This window comes from Maylandia zebra, linkage group LG7 (assembly GCF_041146795.1).
Source record: "Maylandia zebra isolate NMK-2024a linkage group LG7, Mzebra_GT3a, whole genome shotgun sequence".
NCBI lineage: Eukaryota > Metazoa > Chordata > Actinopteri > Cichliformes > Cichlidae > Maylandia > Maylandia zebra.
Genome location: NC_135173.1, coordinates 66028353 through 66047314, shown reverse-complemented (window position 1 = coordinate 66047314; position 18962 = coordinate 66028353). Strand labels below are relative to the sequence as shown.

Here is an 18962-nt window from a genome sequence, read left to right as displayed (position 1 = left end):
TCCTTCTAATTAGTGATAAAATGCTCATGTTTCCAATGTTGGCACACCCAGGTCTGACACTCCAGAAGACAAAGTGACTTCTTGACTATCACATAGATATAGATACAGTTACATTTTGATGTAAATTACTCACAAGAATGAATTCAATGCATTTTCAGACCTTTCTCCTTGAATCCTGAGAGGTTTGACACATTTAAGCAATCATGTTGGACCTGTAAATCTTTAAAGGAACACAATGAAACCAAGGGGTGTTGACTGCTTGTAGTGATGTTAAAAAGAGAAAAATCATCCTTTAATCAATGACTCAAAAGTGAAAACCAGCCTGAAAAGTTTGTTTTGTCACAACTTCTTAGCAACTTTTTGGATTTGAGCATCTTGAGTTCAATAACAAGCCAAAAATGTTTTTACTGTCCCTCTATTTCCAGCAGTCACCCAGTGAAATATTTGCACTCTGATAGTTTCATATCAAATGTGAATCATCATCATCCTTCTCTTCCTCCCTTTTATAGCATCCCGGTGGCACCCAGCAAAGTCCTAAAATGAAATCAGGCTCCTCCTCAATAAACGCTGATTTATGGGGTGAAGTTGGAAGGGGTTGATGATATTTCAGGATCTTGCTGACCGATTGGTCTGAGGATTCTGCATTTCCATAAACAGGAGCACCATATCCATATCTGATACCTCGTATATATACACCCCTGGGATGATTTCTTCCCACTGCCACTGGCCACTGCTGCCCTCCTCCTGGACTTTCCGTCTCGTCGTAGGTGAGACCAGTTTCCCTATCTTCCTCCTCCTCCTCCTCCTCTCTCTGCATGTCTGTACAGAGCTGGTAAACGGATATGAAACCACTGCTATGTGGAATCTTTTGGGGGAAAGCGCTAAGGTGATGAAAGTCCTGACCTCTGGGGTTTGTTAATAACTGAAGGGAAACATGAACCAGGGCGATCTGAGCGTTGTGTGTTTGAGCAGCGCTGCAGAGACTGAACGATGCTCTCATTTGATTTTGACTTTCTATGAAGATTTCTACATTTTGGGAACATTTGGCAGTTTTGGAAAGTTTTGATAAAATTTAGATGTATGAACGCAATCTGCAGAAGTCATTCTTTATTTAGTTATTTCATTAGGTTCATTTTTTTAGATGTTTAATTTCTTTTAGAAAAAAGCAAAAACAAAGCTGGGATATTTCTACTGATTTCAAGGTTAGTTTAAGAGTTTTCTGTTGCTGAAATTACTGGAAAGCATTTTATGGAACGAGTTTACTTTTCTTTCCTAAAATAATCAGAACAGTTGTTACTGCGATGCGTCTTACAGATTTATGTTTGGGAATATCTGTTCTTTTTCTGTATGTTTCTCTGTAAAAACTATTTATGAAGCATTAAAAGTAAAATCAAAGTACATTTTATTGTATTTTGTTGTTTGACTGAGTTTTAAAGATCAGGATCTTTATATGTCCTGAAGGATGGAAGGAAAAAACATGGAAAAAAATGAGGTGTTATGATGGATATTAGTTTCCTTTTTGACTGTTTAGGGAATTTGTGCACCACCACTGTTAAACATTTCTCAAGCTGTGAAGTCACTCTGCTATAAGCATCACAAAATGTAATTGTTTGTTACTTTTTTTTTTTTTTTAAGTATATTGATTGGTAAAGCATGGAGCTGATTCTGAGTGTTTTATGGTTTGATTTGTGGACTGCACAAATATAAAAGTTCTTCTTTTTGTTTTACAGTTTTAGAAGTTTTATAGCCTAAAACTATAAACCTTCTTGCCTTAAATTAGCTTCTTTGTGTCATATTTCAGCTGGAAAACTAAACCTGTGCGTTATTCTCATTAAATATATCTTCTGAAACTTGACTCTGGGACCGGCTGCCTTGTTTTTGGGGTGTGTTTACCCGCTGGTGTTGGCCGCAAAGCTGCTGCCGCAGCACATTCTGTTGGAAAGATTCTTCTCTGGGAAAGGAATTGAAGTGTTAACTCCCCAAGGATATTTAGTTATGAACCCCTGTAAAGGAGCTTATCGCAGGCGTCAGTGGCCACATTTGACCCCAACCCCAAAGTTAGCTCTGTCATCACTCAGCTGCTCATCAACTGGCTGAATAGATCACATTTCATACAAATAAGGTGTCTCATATGTTTCCAACCTGATGAGTTTTTCTTCTGTTTCTTTCTCCAAACAGATTGTGAAGAACAGAAACCGTAAACATGTCTGAGTAAGTGCTGTCTCTTCATCATATATCAGTGATTTTAGTGGAGCAAGTATTTTACTGGACTTCACTGGATCAAATGAACATAAGATTACTATGGATCTTACTTAGGAAGTAAACGTTAATAGAGGAAAAGAAGGAAGGAGAGGGCAAAAGAAGAAAAAGGAGGATGGAAAAAATGGAAAGGAAGGCAAAAATTGACAAAAAAGAAGGAAAAACAGAAAAAAGAAGAGGATTTAGAAAAAAGGGAGGAATTTAAAAAGAAGAAATAACAAAAGCAGAAAAGAGAACAAAATGAGGAGAGAATGAAAAGGAAAATACAGGAAAGAGCAGAAAGAAGGAAATAAATAAAGGAGAAAATTAGAGGAATTACTAAAACAGGGAAAAAGTATGAGGAAAGGTCAAACAGACTAAAGAAAGAAAATGATCAGAAATGAAAGTGCAAAGAAGAAAATTAGGAGGGAAAACTTTAAAAACTTCATGTCATTTTCTTTCTAGCTGTGTTTGTACAGCTGTTTGAATTACTGCTGTTACAGTTGTGACAGAGACTGTTGTGTTCACTCCTCACAGAAAAAAGATGACTTCAAGCCGCAGGCATCATCTGAAGGTATGTCGTCGGCAGTCTTTCTGAGCTTTGAACGGTTTTATTACTTTAAAAAGAAAGTTGGCATGTTCTCTGTATCGACTGTAAATAAAAGATGGATGTTGATACTGTAACGTCAACCACATTAAGCAAATGGGGTTACCTAATGCTTATGTGTAGTTATTTATGAGCTAGTAAGATAATATGACAATGCAGCTGTAGTAATCTTTCTTTATTGTCACAGCAAACTGTAGATCAGTCCTTTGTGCGCTCCCCAACTCAGCTCAGATCAGCTGGTGGGGTTTCTGGTCTTCCAAGCACCTGTTGTCAACATTTAATTACACAGCGCCCTCTGGTGGACAGACTATGCAACATTGTTTGCATAGTTTTTTGTGTCCTGTCTCTTTGTTATTTTATTTTTTAATTTTCATTTATCTGTCATTATACTCACATACTGGCAAATATAGGCCAATATATCAGGAACCCAACCCTACTTTATTATCTTTCTACATACTAATGACGATTGACAAAATGACAAAATTGACAAAATGAACTCCAAGTGTTAAAAGTAACAGATAAGCCATAAACTCAACAGCAAAGTGTTTTCTGAGGTCACAGGTCAACTGACTCAAAGACTAGTTTCCCATAGACCTCTATACAGCCAAAGGTGTTTCTGCTGAACATTTTAAAGTATTCAGGTTTCACTTTCGCACTCAACGGTTCATTACTACTGACTTCTTGACTTTTCTTTTGTCCTGCAGAGTTTGATGCTGCAGATCGCGGTGAATTGGATTGAAAAGGAGAAACAGGAAATTGCAGCCTCTAAGCAGACCTACATGGCAGAGAATTGCCCCCCTCCTGCGCTGAGTGGAGACCAGGCAACTCTCATGGTGAGAGTCAAAGCTCAACTGAAAGCTGCTGAATGGAAATCATTCTGAATATTCCCTTTATCATTATTTCATGCAGACAATGGTTCTTTTATTTGAGGATTTCCGAATTCTTGTCAGCTCTTATTTATAATATTCATTTAGTGAGGATATTTGTAACTATAATATCCTCACTAAAGATGAGTCCTAAGTAACAAAACATTGGATGTGTCTGTTCGCTCAGGAAACCTGCAAAAAGTTGCACGCCCTCATCGACAAACTTGATGAAGAGAGGTACGACCTGGAGATCAAAGTGGGCAAGGCTGATAAAGAGGTACACTTCCACCTGCTCTGCAGAACAGACTGGCAGCTTTTCACATCCACAGAACGTGTTAACCTTGAAATCACTCAGTGTGATATAGTTGTAAACAAAACAGGAAGGCAGGTTGTTCTTTCACCTTCTTTCTTGCACAAGATTTGCACAAGAGTTAAAGCATCAAGTACAAAGGTTCACTGTAATAATCAGGTTGGTAAGATTGGAGTAGGGCTACTGTATTAAAAGCCTATTTGAAGCTGAGTCAAGACAATTTTAGTTTTTATCTGTTCAGCTGCAGCTGTTTAATGTTCTGGGAGTCAATAGAGACGACATATAAAGAACAAATTGAACTCTGTGCTTGATCTACATACAAATTTGATATAATTTCAACAAATATAAATAGATGTCCCATATTAGTATCATAAATTGTTGCACATGAGAATCCACATTTCTTTCCATATTTCAAGGGTCTTTCAGAAATCATGTTATTTTCCTTAGAATTGACTGATCTGTGGTTATTTCATACCTATTAGTCTCAAATCTAGAACATTACCTCCTACAGAGCGGGTTAGATCTGCAGTGTAAGTTACCATGGTGATGTTCCCCAGGAAGAAGTGAAAGTAATACTGAGCACCAAGGTTAAATCCTGAAGTTATCTGGATGAGCACAAATCCTTTCTCTTTGTGCATGATGTCTGCTTTATTCTTTATTCTTGATATTTCCTACAATTTAGATGCATGAGAGATAATTTTTTTCTCATTAATAATGATTATTGATTAGACTGTTTTATTTTTAACATTTAAATATGGATAATAAAGTAACAACAAAATATATTGTATATTTAATTTCCAGCAAATTTTGTCATTTATTGTCACACCAAGGAATTTAATTTCACTCTATCTTAACATTTTATTTAAGTATCTAAATTTGATTTATTTTATACATAATACTTTGAATTGTCTGTTTTTCAAATTTAGTGATAATTAATTTATGTTGAGCTTTTTTTAATTTCTGAGTCCTGATCAAGTTGATCAGGTTCAAAAGTTGTTGCAAATTCTTCACAGAGCCGGAGATATTTGTGTAATCGGCAAATTAAAATAAATCAATAAATAAATCAGACATTCTAGAAATATCATTGTCTGAGTAGCAGTAGCAGTTTAGTTTTCATAAGCAGAGCCCCTCCTGCACTGCTAATGTGATAAACTCACATTACAGATAAAACACCGATGTAGGGTGCATGCAAAATGTAAAGCGTTTTCAGCGTTTCGCCGCTGGTTCTAAATGCGTCCGCACTGCTCTGCTTTCGACTTGGTTTCACCTTTAAACTGCTTGGTCGCTCGTAGATCGATGACCTGAAAATCAAAGTGGTCGACCTGGCTGGAGTGAAGAAGCCCGCTCTGAAGAAAGTGCGCATGTCCGCCGATGCCATGCTGAAAGCTCTGCTGGGCTCCAAACACACAGTTAACCTGGACCTCAGGGCCAACCTGAAGCAGGTCAAGAAGGAGGTGAAAGAGGAGGTGAGTGTTTGCATTTAATATTTTAATTTAAGATTCATTTAGGAGACTAGAAAGTCTTGACTGTCTCTGACTGTCACTGTTTTTCCTGCAGCCTGCAGAGGCGGTGGGCGACTGGCGTAAGAACATTGAGGACAAGGCTGACAGGAAGAAGATGTTCGAGGCCTCCTAAAGAACTGCTCGCTGCTCTTGTAGCTGTTCTGGGATGTTAGCACTTTTTATGGAATTTCTGGCATTGCTCATTGAATTGAAAAACCCCTTTTCTCATTAAATTTGTAAGTTTCAGCCTGCTTTGTTATTGTACATTTGTATAACTTTATAAATTTCAAAGGGTAAAAGCTGCTTAAACTTTTTTCATTAGTGTAACTTCCTGTTTCCATCTGTACTGATGTTCACTTTTAGCACCTTCCTGCTCCTAGACTTTTTGTAATAAATGTATTTAATTTCCTACCCCTGCTGTCGTTGGATGTTTTGTCTTTGACTCAGTGATGCACAACACTGCAAACTGAGTGCACAGCGCACTGTTTTCAAACTTTACAGTGCTGAGCTCGTCTTTCTATGTTTTTGTCCATGATTAAAGCAAATGTTGATTTGGAACAGAAACCACAGTACATTTTTTTCTGCAATGACGACATGCTGAAGTGAAGTTGTACATAAAAAAGCGTAAAAATTGAAAACAAAAACTTGCAGCTGATTGTTAACGAGTTCTGTTTGAAGGTGCTCTTTGTAGTGCTGTGCATGTCAGTGAGGGACAAGACACAATATCCATGTTTTTCCTACGGCATCATTAGTGTAGCAGTGATGTCGACTTGCAATTGGAAAAGCCATTTATCACTATATAGAAGGGGTTATAGTGTGTTCAGGGAGCTGTGAAAAGTGAATGTAATCTTTTCCTTTTTAATTCACACTTCACAGTATTTAGAAAATACAGGCCCCTCCCCCTTATAGACTGTATATAAAGCTGGACAGTGAATCTACGCTGGGTGGATTAGGGCCCTTCTATGTTCAAAGGAGTAACCTAGAATCCCACACTTTGCAATACTGAATTGATTTTATCAGACCACAGTTGCATTGTTAAAAACAGAATGCTACAGTTTCTGATGTACAAAAGCAAAAATGTCTGTGTTAGCAGGAAAGCTAACATTTACCAGAAGCAAGACAACTCCAGGATTGAGAAGCAGTTTCTCAATGAATCAGATAAACTGACCTGACAGTTGTCTCCTGATGTTGGGTAGATTCCCATTAAGCCAGACAGCCTTCAGTAGGTAAATGTGATATACTTCCAGTTAACCAAACTTTAAACTGAAGAAGGCTTGTGACAATATAATGATTTTATATTTTTATGGCAAGAAAGTACATCTTTATTGCCATAAGAAATGACAGGCAGTGCTATCTGTGGTCTAGTAAGACTGATGCATCTTTGCAAAGTTTGGTTATTTGATAAGAAAACTTTTATTTTTGTAAAGTTTTTTTTTCTTTTAACAGAGACATTTTTCCTTAAATCAGATCCTTTCTTCTCAAAATTACAATGTTGGGCCTAATACACTATCACCACTATCTCACACTGTGTAGAACTGTGGTCTAACCACGACAGTCTGGCTATGTTGGAAACTTGCTCTACACTTATCATTTATTAGATAAAACCTCTGCGTGACCATTTTTAGTTACAGTCTACAAAAACTGACAAAATGACAACATAACAAGAATGAACAAGAAATGAGTTCTGGAATTGAAAAATTAAAATTCATAATTTTTGTTATACATCTGAACATTACACTATAGAACTGCATACATACTGCATATACATACTGCATTTACAATACAGCTTCCCTTTTGTATATATATAGCAGAATGTAGTTGTATGTGGTCATGTGAAAGATCTCTACACTTTTTAAAAATACTTGTTCATGTAGAGTGTTTATTCTTAATTATTACTATATATATATCTATATATAGATATATATATAGATATTGAGATTTTTCTCAGATCTCTAGTAACATGATGAAGAACAGATAATACACACCTCTGACCACACGGGGTCAGCAGAGGATTTCCTGCACTGGACTTCTTTAAAGTTTTCTATCTGCAGTCCTCTGCAAACGCCATCAACTCATGAAAATGTATCCAGTCAAAATGTTTCAAAAGTAAAATTAGGATTTTCAGTCTATCAAAGCAGATCTGGGAGGACTGATCCATGACTTCTGAAACTCTTGAGTTTGGCTTTGATTTTTGACGATGATGCTAACTGACTGAACAGGATGGGTAACGTCCTGCTGTTTTTTAAAGACGTTTTTTGTTTTTGTTTTTGTTTTTACTAAAAATTTTGGATTTTTGTGTTGATTACAAAACCACATTCAAATGGACATTTTCAGGTGAGTCACAGTTTTTATCATATTTGTCTTTCTTTGCCTTATATGTGAAAATGTTCACTGTTTCTATTTATTGCCGTTTTTAAAATTTCTATCTCTTTTTTCTTTTCAGTTGCTGCCAATGTAACGTGAGTATTTTAACAATGTCTGCATCCAGAAGTTCATACCACAGCAGCAGATACTGTGGATCACGGAAGTTCTGATTGTATTTTAAAGCATGTTTCTGCACAAATCTCTGAATTATTAAGGCAACGCACTCCTAATAACAAAGGGTGTATGTGCAGTTTAAGTGCATTCTTTCGTTTTGTAGATAATTGCAAAAAACCTCCAGAATCTCTGATCTATCCAACATTTACATCACAAGAAACTGCTTAAACACAGTGAAGGTTGAAGACAGACTCTATTTCAAATATTTAATGCTTTAATCTGATGCCCAAAATAAATGTTTTTTTTCTCTTTGCATCCCCTCGGTTTTGATTTCTTGACGTTGTCACAGCTGGTTTTGCTGATTTATGAATGCCCTAAACTAGAAATTATCCCAAACTTTAAGTCATATTAAGTATGATTTAAGTCTCATCATTTCCTTATCTCCCTGTGCATAGTGCCTCATGTCCAGCTGTCAGCCTGACCTGTCCCAAGGAGGACTGCTGACCGCCTTGGATTGACTATTTATGAGGTGACTGGTCAAAGGATGAAGGCATTTCAGGAGCTGATTGGCCTGGTCGGTCTCAGGGCTTCTCATGGCCATAAAAGTTGAAACCAAACCCCCGTCCAAGCCCATATATACCCCACAGAGTTAGCTTTTTAATCAGTGACTCCCTCACTGCGTCCCAGCCCTTCAGCCAGTCTCTGCCGGCCTCCTCATCATCACTTTGTAGGTGAGAAACTCTTTTACTTAATGCTTAAAGTGAAGCTGATCCTCACAGGAAATACAATTTAGTGAGTCTGGTGCAGATTAATCTCAACAGGTTAAAAAACCTTCAATATATAAATCTTGAATGAATGTATTCAATAAGAAAATTATTATGTACAGAATTACTGAATTTTTCAATCATAACTGAGTAAAGTTTTCATATTTTTTGGATGTTTCCTGTTTATATATTATGGTTTTACCATCTTGCTCCCTTACATTATGTGCATAAAACTATAAAATCTACATAAAACTACTGTAAGATTAAAAAAACAAACTAGATTTCCATATTTATAAATAAACAAGAAACTGATTTATTGTTTCAAAAATGAGTTTTCCAAACTGGTTAAATGACATTTCTATCTCGTTTTCACACTGAACATCACAATTAAGCTCCTTCTTATTTTTTTAAATTATTAACATGGTATTAAAACTCGTGATTAATGCACATATAGTTTTATTCAACTGCATTAGAATCTGTAAATAAATCGACTCAAACAGTTATCAGCCTGCAGGGTCAAAGAACTGAAAAATCAGATGGTTCCAGCACATCCACCTGAGCTCTCCTGAAAGGCAAAAGGAAAGAGAAAATGTCGCTGCACCGAGATAATGAGCGATTGTCTCTGCCAGTAAAATAATTAGTAAAATGTGAAAGTGAATGAACTACACGTGTAAAAGCCTGCAGCAGTCTGATTCAGGTGTTGTCCTAAAGTTAATCAGCTGGGATCAAATGACAGAAAATATAAATTAAATCATTTTTTTAACAGTTTGATAATTTTCACATCTCAATGTCGTCCCCTTGGATTGCATTACTCTCCGACATGTGATGGTTGACCTTTGACACTGAGCCAGGATTAGCAGTGGCCCAGCTGGCACAAGATTCACCCTGAAGTTTCTATTCTTAAATGACCAAAAATGCACAAACCTCCTGTGGAGGCTGTCGGGGGAAGTTTCCAGAGGGAGACATCAGAAAAAGAGCAGAACAAAACTGAACTTTAAGAGTATTTGTGATGTACTTATTGATTTTAACACATATTTCTACACCAAGTTGCATTTTAATAGCAAATCTAAATTTATAAAAGCGTGGCTTGTATGTCATTATCCAGATAACAGAGTCCTGTGAAAAAACATCCCACGATTCAGCCTGTAAAACCATCTTTGGTAACTGACAGGCACCCAAACCTCAGCTCACTCTCTGGGCAGTTTACTTTTTTGGGAATAGTGTTGTTTTTCGTTCACATTCATTTTGTTCTCTTTATTCTTTTTAAATCTACTTTATGGAGTTTGTAGTGCAGTAAAAATAAAGACGAGATGTGTGTGCAAAGATGAGGTCAGAGGTGACGTGATATTTGGATTCAAACTATAATTGGAATAGATTTCGAATTCCCATATTTCCTTATATTCCTAATGCTGTCAGTACAAACAAAGGCAGCAGGAAACGTAGTTTTAAACAGCTCTATATTGGATTATTATCACGTTGATCTTCAGATCAGTATATTGACCTTGAAGAAGAGTTTAGAGGTCATATGTGGTGTGACATTTAAGATTTTTATATATTATGGTACACACCACACGTTTCAGTTGCCCATGGTTAACACATGACCTCTTTGGTGGAGGTAATAAATTAATTGAATTTACTGAATGTAATCTTTTGTTACTTACATTGTCTCAAATCTTTGCTTTCATTTTCTTCTTCATTTTTTCGGATTATTACCAGAGTCAGAAACCTGAAGGAAGCCACAATGTCTGAGTGAGTATGTTTATTCTGTGTAAAACACTTTGAAAGAGCCAATCAGGATATCACATTCATCATTTTGTGAAGAGTTTACATCAGAATACTCGAATGTTGTTTTAAATATGTCGCGTCTTTATGAATTAAAGGGGAAAGAAGATGACGTCAAGCCGCAGGCATCATCTCAAGGTGAGACTCTGTTAAGATTATCAGCACTGCATCTACGTGGCCCCAAAAGTAAATGAAGCAGCATCAAGAACAACAGTACAACACACAGCAGTAATAATGTGGAATCTCTTTGTCGTCCTCTTTCAGAGTTTAATGCTGCAAATCGCTGCCAACTTGCTCGAGCAGGAAGCTGCTGAAATCATCGTCACCAAAGAAGCTTACCTTGCAGAGAACTGTGCCGCCCTCGACCTGAGCAGAGACCAGGCAGCTCTGATGGTAAGAACGTCAACCTCACTCTTACATGATGGGCTGTTTATATGACAACAACTGCATCTGTTTTTTTCCTTTTAATTCTCGACAGGACTTCTGCAAAAAGCTGCATCAGGCCATTGATAAGATTGATGAGGAGAGATACGACACCCAGGTCAAAGTGGAAAAGGCCGACAAAGAGGTGGAGGATTGTGTGCATCTGTCCTCCTTTTAGCAGATTGTGTGCTGCAGTATACTGCGTGGGTCTGTGTTTATCTGCTCTGTTCAGCCTTTGAGCTTCTCCTTTTGACTTCAGATCACTGAACTGAAGATGAAGGTCATTGAGCTGGCCGGAGTGAAGAAACCAGCCTTGAAGAAAGTGCGTATGAGTGCCGACGCCATGCTTAAAGCTCTTCTGGGCTCCAAACACACGGTAAACATGGACCTCAGGGCCAACCTGAAGCAGGTCAAGAAGGAGGTGAAGGAGGAGGTGAGTGTTTGCAGGCTGATTGTTTAAGAGAGCTAAAAACAGTTAACTGTTGCTGATGGTGGGCTGTGTTTGTGTCCTGCAGTCTGCTGAGGTGGTGGGCGACTGGCGCAAGAACATTGAGGACAAGGCTGACAGGAAGAAGATGTTTGAGACCTCTTAAAGACTTTCTCATCCAACTTTTGTTTTGCTCATTCTGGGATGTTACAGCTCTTCTTCACTGTTGCCTCTGATGTGCAATTAAATGTTCTTTTTGGAATAAGGCAATGCTGTGAAGCTGCACTTTTTTCAAGGCGGTCTTTTTTTATTTTAACGGCTAATTTAAGTTGGGCTAATTTATACGGGCTGTTGTATATTCACTTACTCCTGAGTTCAATCAGGTTCAATCAGAAATCTAAAGCAGGAGAAGCTTCTTTCCAGGTGTAAGATGACTTTAACATAACTTACATTTCCAAATAGGCAGTTAGAAACTGAGATGTGTTGTGCTGATGTTGAACCACCAGATGTCAGTAGAGAGCCCTTTCATCCTTTATTTGCTGGCTCCGTTTTCTTCTTTTACATCTTCTCTTTTTAGTTTGAGTCCTAGAAGACTCAGCTATCTGACTCAAGACTCAACTTTTTTTTCGTCATACCTGGAAGTTATTGATCAATCGTTTGTAATCAAATCATATTTGATCACCAATAAAGCTGCAGCCACACAGAGTTCTACAAATGGTGAGTGCTGTTACTCTTTTGACCTTCATCACTCTTTGTTTAATCACTGCATTCAATTTGTCTTCATTCCTTACAATATTCACAGTTTTTATGTTAAATAACTCGTATAAATTAAGTAGGGATTTCTCAACATAGTTTATCGGGTATGTTTAGATGTTTAGATATCTTTCCATTTGTGAATGTCATGGCTGAGAGGGGAACAGCTAACAACGGTTGTGTTAAACATCAGAAATTGATTTTTTCTAAACTTTCAAGTGTTTCTCTTTTGATTTAAAGTTCTAAGGAAGAATGCAGTCAATCAGACTGTTTTCAGCTTCTATTAACAATAAATCAACAATAATAACAATAAGTCATCGTTAATGCATTCAGTGATAGAAACAGAACATAAAGACCAGAAACAAAACGATGATTGGTCAAGTTACATTCCCTGTCTTACTTTCACTTTCCTGATTCCCTCTCATAGGCAGCGACCTGGTGTGATGAATTTCAAACTTAATGTGCATTTTAAAAAAACCCTCAAATACTAATATTTGGATAGTCAAAACAAAATCGAACATTTAGTACATTCGTATTGAAATATTAGTGCTTATTAATGTGCTTATTATAGGTAGTAGCACAGTGTAGTACATCAGTATTATACTGGTGTTGCATCTATATGTGGTAAACATAATTATCAAACCATCAAACATTATTTCACTGTTAGGATAATAATATGGCTTATATAATTCTTTTTTTTATTTGTAATGTAATCCACCAAAAACTGAAGGAAGGAAATTTTCTTTCGATTTCCGTCTGTAAGCAAAGAGGAAAAAGCCAAAATGATGCCAAATTAGTTGTTTTGCTTCATTTATACATTTTAACTTACATTTACACGTTAATTTGTTTCATTTAAATATTAGATTTTTATTTATGACTTTTTAAAAATTTTACAAAATATATGTCCAAATTTCAAAATGACCATCAGCATTATGGCTTCAAGCACATAAAACTCATCAGTATTAAACTGTCTTCTTAAGTCAGACTTTGTTTGATGCCATTTTGTCAGATTTAGTTTTGTTGTAGTTTTTCTGTTTTTGATTGCTCTGTATTTGGCACACTGACTCTACCAAGGGTGTGGAACAAAATCCACGGCCCCCTTTGCTCAAAGAGCTGATTTTAAGTTGTACTGGCTGTCAGTTTTTATGGTTTGATTTTGTGTTTAGCCTCTTAACGTTCACCACGTCACCGGTGGCCCATCGAGGGTGATGGTTCTTTTTGTTGCAACAATCCCACAGTTTATAGGGACATTTGCTGAAATTACAGGATGTTACCTTTGACATACAGTTGTACTTTCATTTCTGCATTAACATTTTAAAAAGGGGTGAATTTAATTCACCCTCCCTCTCCCCCTCACCCCTACACTTAACCCTTAACCTTAACCCTGGACAGGACATCAGTGATGTCATGTGCGTGAAGAGTAACTTGGTGCTGAAGCCTCATTTTAACGACAGCTGAACTTGATTGTGTCTAACAGCTTCAAATGCTGTTCTCAGAGCTCAGTGGGAATCAGTGAGATTGAATTACGTCAGCCACTCCGTTTGACTGTTGTGTGACAATTGCTTCGTCCCTCCGCTGGCCTCTGCGGGTGGGAACCTGATAGCGTCTGTCCAGCCTCCCGTCCAGCCTCTCATCCAGGGAGGCGACTTCCTCCAGTAGAAATTTATGAGGTTCCTCGTGGTATTTCTGGAGCCTGATGACCCATTGGTCTGAAGTAGCTCTGCTACCATAAAAAGGGCTGGCTTTCCTGCTGAGCCAGCACTTTATAGCCTATATACTCTGTTTAATCTTTACTGTTTGAGACTTAGCTGTGTCTCCCTCCCTGTTCTTCTTCCTCGTCTTGCTTAGTAGGTGAGAATTTCTCCTATAGCTTCACTCACTGTCAGGGAACAATACAGGGAGGGCTGCTCAAGAGGTGGGGGGTCCGGGCATTCTGGAGAGGCTTTTTAAGCACGAAGGACTAATTTTTTTGTTTTTAAAGATGTTGTTGCAGCTGTGACCTCTGACCTCTGATGTTGTGTTTAGAGAGAGAGAGAAGGAGCAGTTAGCTGGAGCTGACACTTACGATGGCTATTCAGACAGCGGACGATACTGGACATGCAGACGGGTTAAATGTGGATTTTGGTGTTGCAGAGCTTTTATTGATGTTTGCTTTGCAGCTTGCACGCTGTTGACGAAACTGTCAAGATTTGAGGCTTGAAGCAATGTTCGAAGATGCGTTTGTTTTACCACTTTAGCTTAAATCTGCACACAGAGTTGGTTGGAGTTTTTGGATATTATAGACCTGCCATTCCTCAAATCATTTAGAGATCACATCAAATCCAGATAGATCATATAGATCATACCATCATGAAAAAAATTGAGAAAATGGTTTTATTTAGAGGTGAAGAAGAGTCGTTTCCTGCACGTTCTGCTGACCAAGTTTAAGGAATGTGTGTTTTTCTATAATCAGTCCTAAATGATTTGAGTCTTTCTATGCATCTTTGAGCTAAATTAGTGACTCTTAGCTCACAGGACTCAGTTTGTGTCTTTTAGGTTGGGCTGTGAAAGTGAGGATTTGTATTTTGATGATGGATGCAGACTTTATTTTTAAAAAAGCCTCATTCTCCAGATGGTGACCTGGGCACACACTTTGGTGCCTGGCATGGCTGCAGGATGTTGAAATCTGTTAGCTGCTCTCACTGTGCACTCGCTGCCACACTCGGTTCATCTGCCGGTGACATTTAGTGCTCAGATCGTTGGCTCGCTCCAACAACTTAAATTCCAGGCAGAAATGTCTTCAGAGGGGACAACTGTCGAGCGCTCCTGGGTGCCTGACCCCTCCTGTCCAAAATTAGCTGGTTTGTGGCAGTGTGATTTTCCATGATAGTAAAGCGCATCGTGTTTCTCGCTGGAGGTCAAAGGGCACCCAATCAATAACAGGTGTGTCCAGCTGAGCTGTGAGTCAGGCAGAGTCAAGGTTCTGTTACTTTTCACTCCTCGCATTTGACTAACGAGTGTTTTCTGTCTCTGCAGGGTGTGAAGATCACAAACAGCCAAAATGACTGAGTGAGTACAATTTTACTTTTTTCATTTTCTCCTTATTTGCTTGCCTTCCACCTTTTTTCCAAGCCTTCTTCTGTGTTTTTCCTCCTTCTCCTTCCTCTTCTTCTTTACCTCCTTTTGTCTCTCCCCCATCTTCTTCTTCTTTTCTTACTCCTGCTTCTGGTTCACCTTCTTTAAGATGATTGCACATGAAGCACTTATCAGTGGGAGTGAGAGGTGCTGACAGGTGGATTTGTATTGTCAGGTTTGCTGTGTGGCAGACGGGTTTAGGACCAAAACACAGAACTCCACAGACAAAATGTAAACTCCAAAAGCAGCTTTATTGCAGAACCTCAGAAATTAGCCACGAAACACACGAGGCACACAGCTTAAGGGAGAACATGACAAAAGGGAAGGGACGACTGAGACAATAAATACACACAGAGGATAACGAGGGAACAAGCCAACTGAACATGACACACACAGGACAAGGGACTATCAAAATAAAACAGGAACTACCTAACAGTGAGACCTGGACAAAGACATATGAGCTTGACACAGAAACACAAGCGAAGCGGAAAAAACGAGGGACAAATAAACCAGTCTGAAACCAAGAAATGCTGCAGTACCACCAGAACATGTGAAACCAGAACACAAACAGCTCTAAGACAAACTCTAGGTCAGCTGCTCGCACTTGGAACTGAAACCAGCACCGAATAATGTGACAAAGATGATCACAATTAAAAGCTAAAGAAAACTCAAAACAAACCCCCAACCCTGGGTCAGCGATCCATGACATCTATAGCTTCGCGCAGAAGCAGATTTTGTAGACATAGAAAGGTGTTGCGTAAAATAAGGAACTGAATTACCAAAATGCAGAAAAATTACAGTCGGTCATTTCAGCTCTGAAGGTAATTTTCTAATCTCTGTCTCACAGGGGAAAGAAAATGACGTCCAGCCGCAGGCATCATCTGAAGGTGAGGCTTAAACCTTTTGTTTTCTAAAACCTTTGAATTTTTGGAGGCTCTCTCTTCACTTTGCATGTTTTCGTCTTCCTGCAGAGTTTGATGCTGCACATCGCCGCCAACTGGCTCGAGCAGGAGAAGACAGACATCGCAGCAGCGAAGGAGGCCTACTTGGCTGAGAACTGCCCACCTTCTGACCTCAGCGGAGACCTGGCTGCCCTTACGGTTAGAACGAAACTGTGTCATATGCTTACACTTTCTTATGACCACAAGAAAACATCGGGGCGTTTTCCTCATTGTAGTGGAGCAGGTTGCAAAAAGTTGAGTTTAGGACATCAGAGGAAGGTGAAACATTTGTGTTATGAGCTGGTTAAATCTTACATTCCATTACATGTCCGTGATTAAAAAGCTATGAATATTTTCTAAGCAGTTATGTGACCTTATTTTACATTTAGCTGAAATTCATAATTTTCAAAATAAAAGTATTTTAATGCAATGTACTGATGCCAACCATTTATTTCTTACAAATTCATGTTTTAGCTAGAAACCACATCTATGAGGTAAAAGAGAAATAAACATGAAATATATATAAAATAGAGGAATTCAGATAAATACCTCCAAAGTGAACATCCATGCTGACTGCTAATGAAAAGCGTTCGTTCTGCACTTTAAAAGGACGCCTGCAAGAAGCTCCACGCCGCCATTGACAAGATCGACGAGTCGAGATACGACACCGAGATCAAAGTGCAGAAAGCCGACAAAGAGGTGAGAGTTTGAGCGAGATTATGGAAAACTCACTTTACTTTTAGATGTTTTTAATCTTAATGTCATCGTGTGTGCATGCTTTATTTCCAGATCTAGTTCCTTTGATCGTTCTCGACTGGGTAGGTGTAGATTTCAGTGCTAAATATCAGAATCAGAGGCTCTAACACTACTGAGTGACGACTGTGTCGACAGTCAGCAGGTCTTTTTTAATCAAAAAGTATGAATTGGAACTATTATAATGCATGTTGAGAGGCAGCTGGATAAGTATGAAAGAGCTGGAAGGAAAAAGGAGGCGTAGGTTTGATATGAGGGCATTTTTGATTTTCATAAAAGTCTGAAACTCAGTTAACTGTGTGCTGCTGGAACATGTTTCATGTGTTTAAAATGGTTTTTATATTCCTAGCTGCTAAGTCAGTTCAGGACTGTAGGGGGCAGACGTCTGTCCCAGTTTTCATAGGTGATAGTTACAACCAGGACAGGTTGGCAGGCCATCACAGAGAGACACACAACCATTCACACTCACGTGAACGGTTCACAGCAGCTTAGAAACCTGGATGTCTTTGGAGTGTGGGAGGAAGCCGGAGTACCTGCGGATCTGACTGGCTGCTTTTCCAGCTTTTAACGAACGATTCTCGACCTCCAGATTGAGGATCTGAAGCTGAAGGTGATTGAGCTGGCCGGTGTGAAGAAGCCTGCCCTGAAGAAAGTGCGCATGTCTGCAGACGCCATGCTGCAGGCTCTGCTGGGCTCCAAACACAAGGTGACCATGGACCTGAGGGCCAACCTGAAGCAGGTCAAGAAGGAGGTGAAAGAGGAGGTGAGACACGAGGCTTTCACAGCAAGGAAATCGGCTTGTTTCATCATCACTGTGTCCTACTGCAACAACTTCAGGATTCAGTTTAACTCACTGGACCGAATTCATCGAAAGAAACAGAGCGTAGCCACGTGTTAGGAACTAATCTGAGGTGAACGCTGATTCAGCAGGTTTGCAGAGCTTCTCTCCGTCATTATCACGCGTCACGTTTGGCCCAGCAGCTCGATACAGTGGATCTCGAGTGATCTCATTATTTGAATAAAATAATTTAATTTTTCTCTAAATTTAAATGATTTCTCTCTCTTCTCTAAAACTGTAAATCAGATTTCTGCTACACAAAATGAAATAAATAAATAAAACGACAGTTTTACAATGCACATAAAAAATGATCATCAGCAGTGAAGTTAGGCATGACATGCGAACCGTTATAGAGAGGAAAATTAAAACATAGAGGCCTAAACATTCAAATATTGTACAAGTTAGTGTTTCTCTTAAACTACATTTATTTATTTTCATTTTTATTTGTTGCACATGTTTTCATCTATGCACAGCTATCATTTGGGAGAAGACTGCATTGAGTCAGGCAAGCCTCAGGCACAAGTGTAAATGGTTATGGCTCTGTTATTATAGTTTTGGATTTTATAATTAGTTTTATTTATTTATTTTGTTTGTTTTTTAATTTTATTTTGAAGTCAGTTTAGTTTCATTTAGTTTCCAGATCAGTTTAGTTTTTATTGTTTGAACATATTTTGCTTTTTTTCAGTTACTTCAACCAAGGAGGTTAAACGTTATAGGTTCAAGCATAAAATATAAAAAATATAAAATGTTTGGTCTCAGTTTGAGGTGTTGACGAGTTCTCCTCATTCTTTCCAGCCTGCAGACGTTGGCGACTGGCGTAAAAACATCGAGGACAAGGCCGACAGGAAGAAGATGTTCGAGAGCTCCTAAAAGCCGCCTGGATCGGCGGAGATGGTGGAGGTCGGCGGGGGCGTTTAAGACTGAGGTCTGAGTGACTGAAGGTGTCTCTGGGTCTCGTCTGGACCCTCAGGGACAAAAGTTCAGACAGTTTCTTGATGATTTTTTGGCTGTTTTTGTCACGCTGTCACCCCTGCGCGTCAGAGAGACTGAACCAAAACAAAGTGAATTTAACTTCGTCTGCAGTTGAAACATCTGGCAGAGAAACGTCAGTTCAAAATGTACAGCTTTTCATGGAATCGTTAGCAATAAAAGTTTTGAAATAAGGA

General features: G+C 38.5%; 4 protein-coding genes across 9 annotated transcripts in view; all 4 read left to right on the top strand.

Moving 5' to 3' along the window:
* Positions 1-2211, top strand: part of LOC101465904 (troponin I, fast skeletal muscle) — an 18475-nt gene extending 16264 nt beyond the window's left edge. For both annotated transcript variants that reach the window (XM_076886936.1, XM_004566184.5), the window contains 2 exons: positions 510-767; positions 2179-2211. The gene's annotated coding sequence lies outside the window, so the exon portion shown is untranslated. The remainder of the gene's footprint in view (positions 1-509; positions 768-2178) is intronic.
* LOC101465043 (troponin I, fast skeletal muscle-like) overlaps positions 1-18962 on the top strand; it is a 22619-nt gene extending 3657 nt beyond the window's left edge. Inside the window, exons 1-7 of one of the 4 annotated variants that reach the window (XM_024803073.2) lie at positions 13915-14001; positions 15166-15198; positions 16112-16151; positions 16236-16364; positions 16815-16904; positions 17548-17721; positions 18592-18962. In XM_024803073.2, coding sequence (XP_024658841.1) covers positions 15191-15198; positions 16112-16151; positions 16236-16364; positions 16815-16904; positions 17548-17721; positions 18592-18666 — 516 coding nt within the window. In that variant the 5' untranslated portion in view covers positions 13915-14001; positions 15166-15190 and the 3' untranslated portion in view covers positions 18667-18962. The other 3 variants (XM_024803076.2, XM_024803074.2, XM_024803075.2) reach the window with 3 other exon arrangements.
* On the top strand, positions 711-5769 carry LOC101464272 (troponin I, fast skeletal muscle). Its single transcript, XM_004566178.5, has 7 exons — positions 711-767; positions 2179-2211; positions 2776-2812; positions 3550-3678; positions 3899-3988; positions 5314-5487; positions 5579-5769. Exons 2-7 carry the CDS (start codon positions 2204-2206, stop codon positions 5654-5656), a joined length of 516 nt encoding a protein of 171 aa, XP_004566235.1. The 5' UTR covers positions 711-767; positions 2179-2203; the 3' UTR covers positions 5657-5769.
* On the top strand, positions 5911-15202 carry LOC101464551 (troponin I, fast skeletal muscle). Of its 2 annotated transcripts, none has more exons than XM_076886937.1 (8): positions 5911-8728; positions 10482-10514; positions 10646-10685; positions 10812-10940; positions 11026-11115; positions 11230-11403; positions 11486-14001; positions 15166-15202. In XM_076886937.1, the coding sequence occupies exons 2-7, from the start codon at positions 10507-10509 to the stop codon at positions 11561-11563; spliced, it is 519 nt and encodes a 172-aa protein (XP_076743052.1). In that variant the 5' UTR covers positions 5911-8728; positions 10482-10506; the 3' UTR covers positions 11564-14001; positions 15166-15202. The 2 variants fall into 2 exon arrangements, with proteins under 2 accessions (XP_076743052.1, XP_004566236.1); XM_004566179.6 differs by having other exon boundaries at positions 5911-8732.

Excerpts from the sequence above, each read along its gene's own strand:
- LOC101464551 (XM_076886937.1), top strand. Across the intron at positions 10,686-10,811 it reads GCCGCAGGCATCATCTCAAG|AGTTTAATGCTGCAAATCGC; the intron begins GTGAGACTCTGT and ends GTCCTCTTTCAG. Across the intron at positions 11,116-11,229 it reads TGGAAAAGGCCGACAAAGAG|ATCACTGAACTGAAGATGAA; the intron begins GTGGAGGATTGT and ends TTTTGACTTCAG.
- LOC101464272 (XM_004566178.5), top strand. Across the intron at positions 2,813-3,549 it reads GCCGCAGGCATCATCTGAAG|AGTTTGATGCTGCAGATCGC; the intron begins GTATGTCGTCGG and ends TTTGTCCTGCAG. Across the intron at positions 5,488-5,578 it reads AGAAGGAGGTGAAAGAGGAG|CCTGCAGAGGCGGTGGGCGA; the intron begins GTGAGTGTTTGC and ends TTTTTCCTGCAG.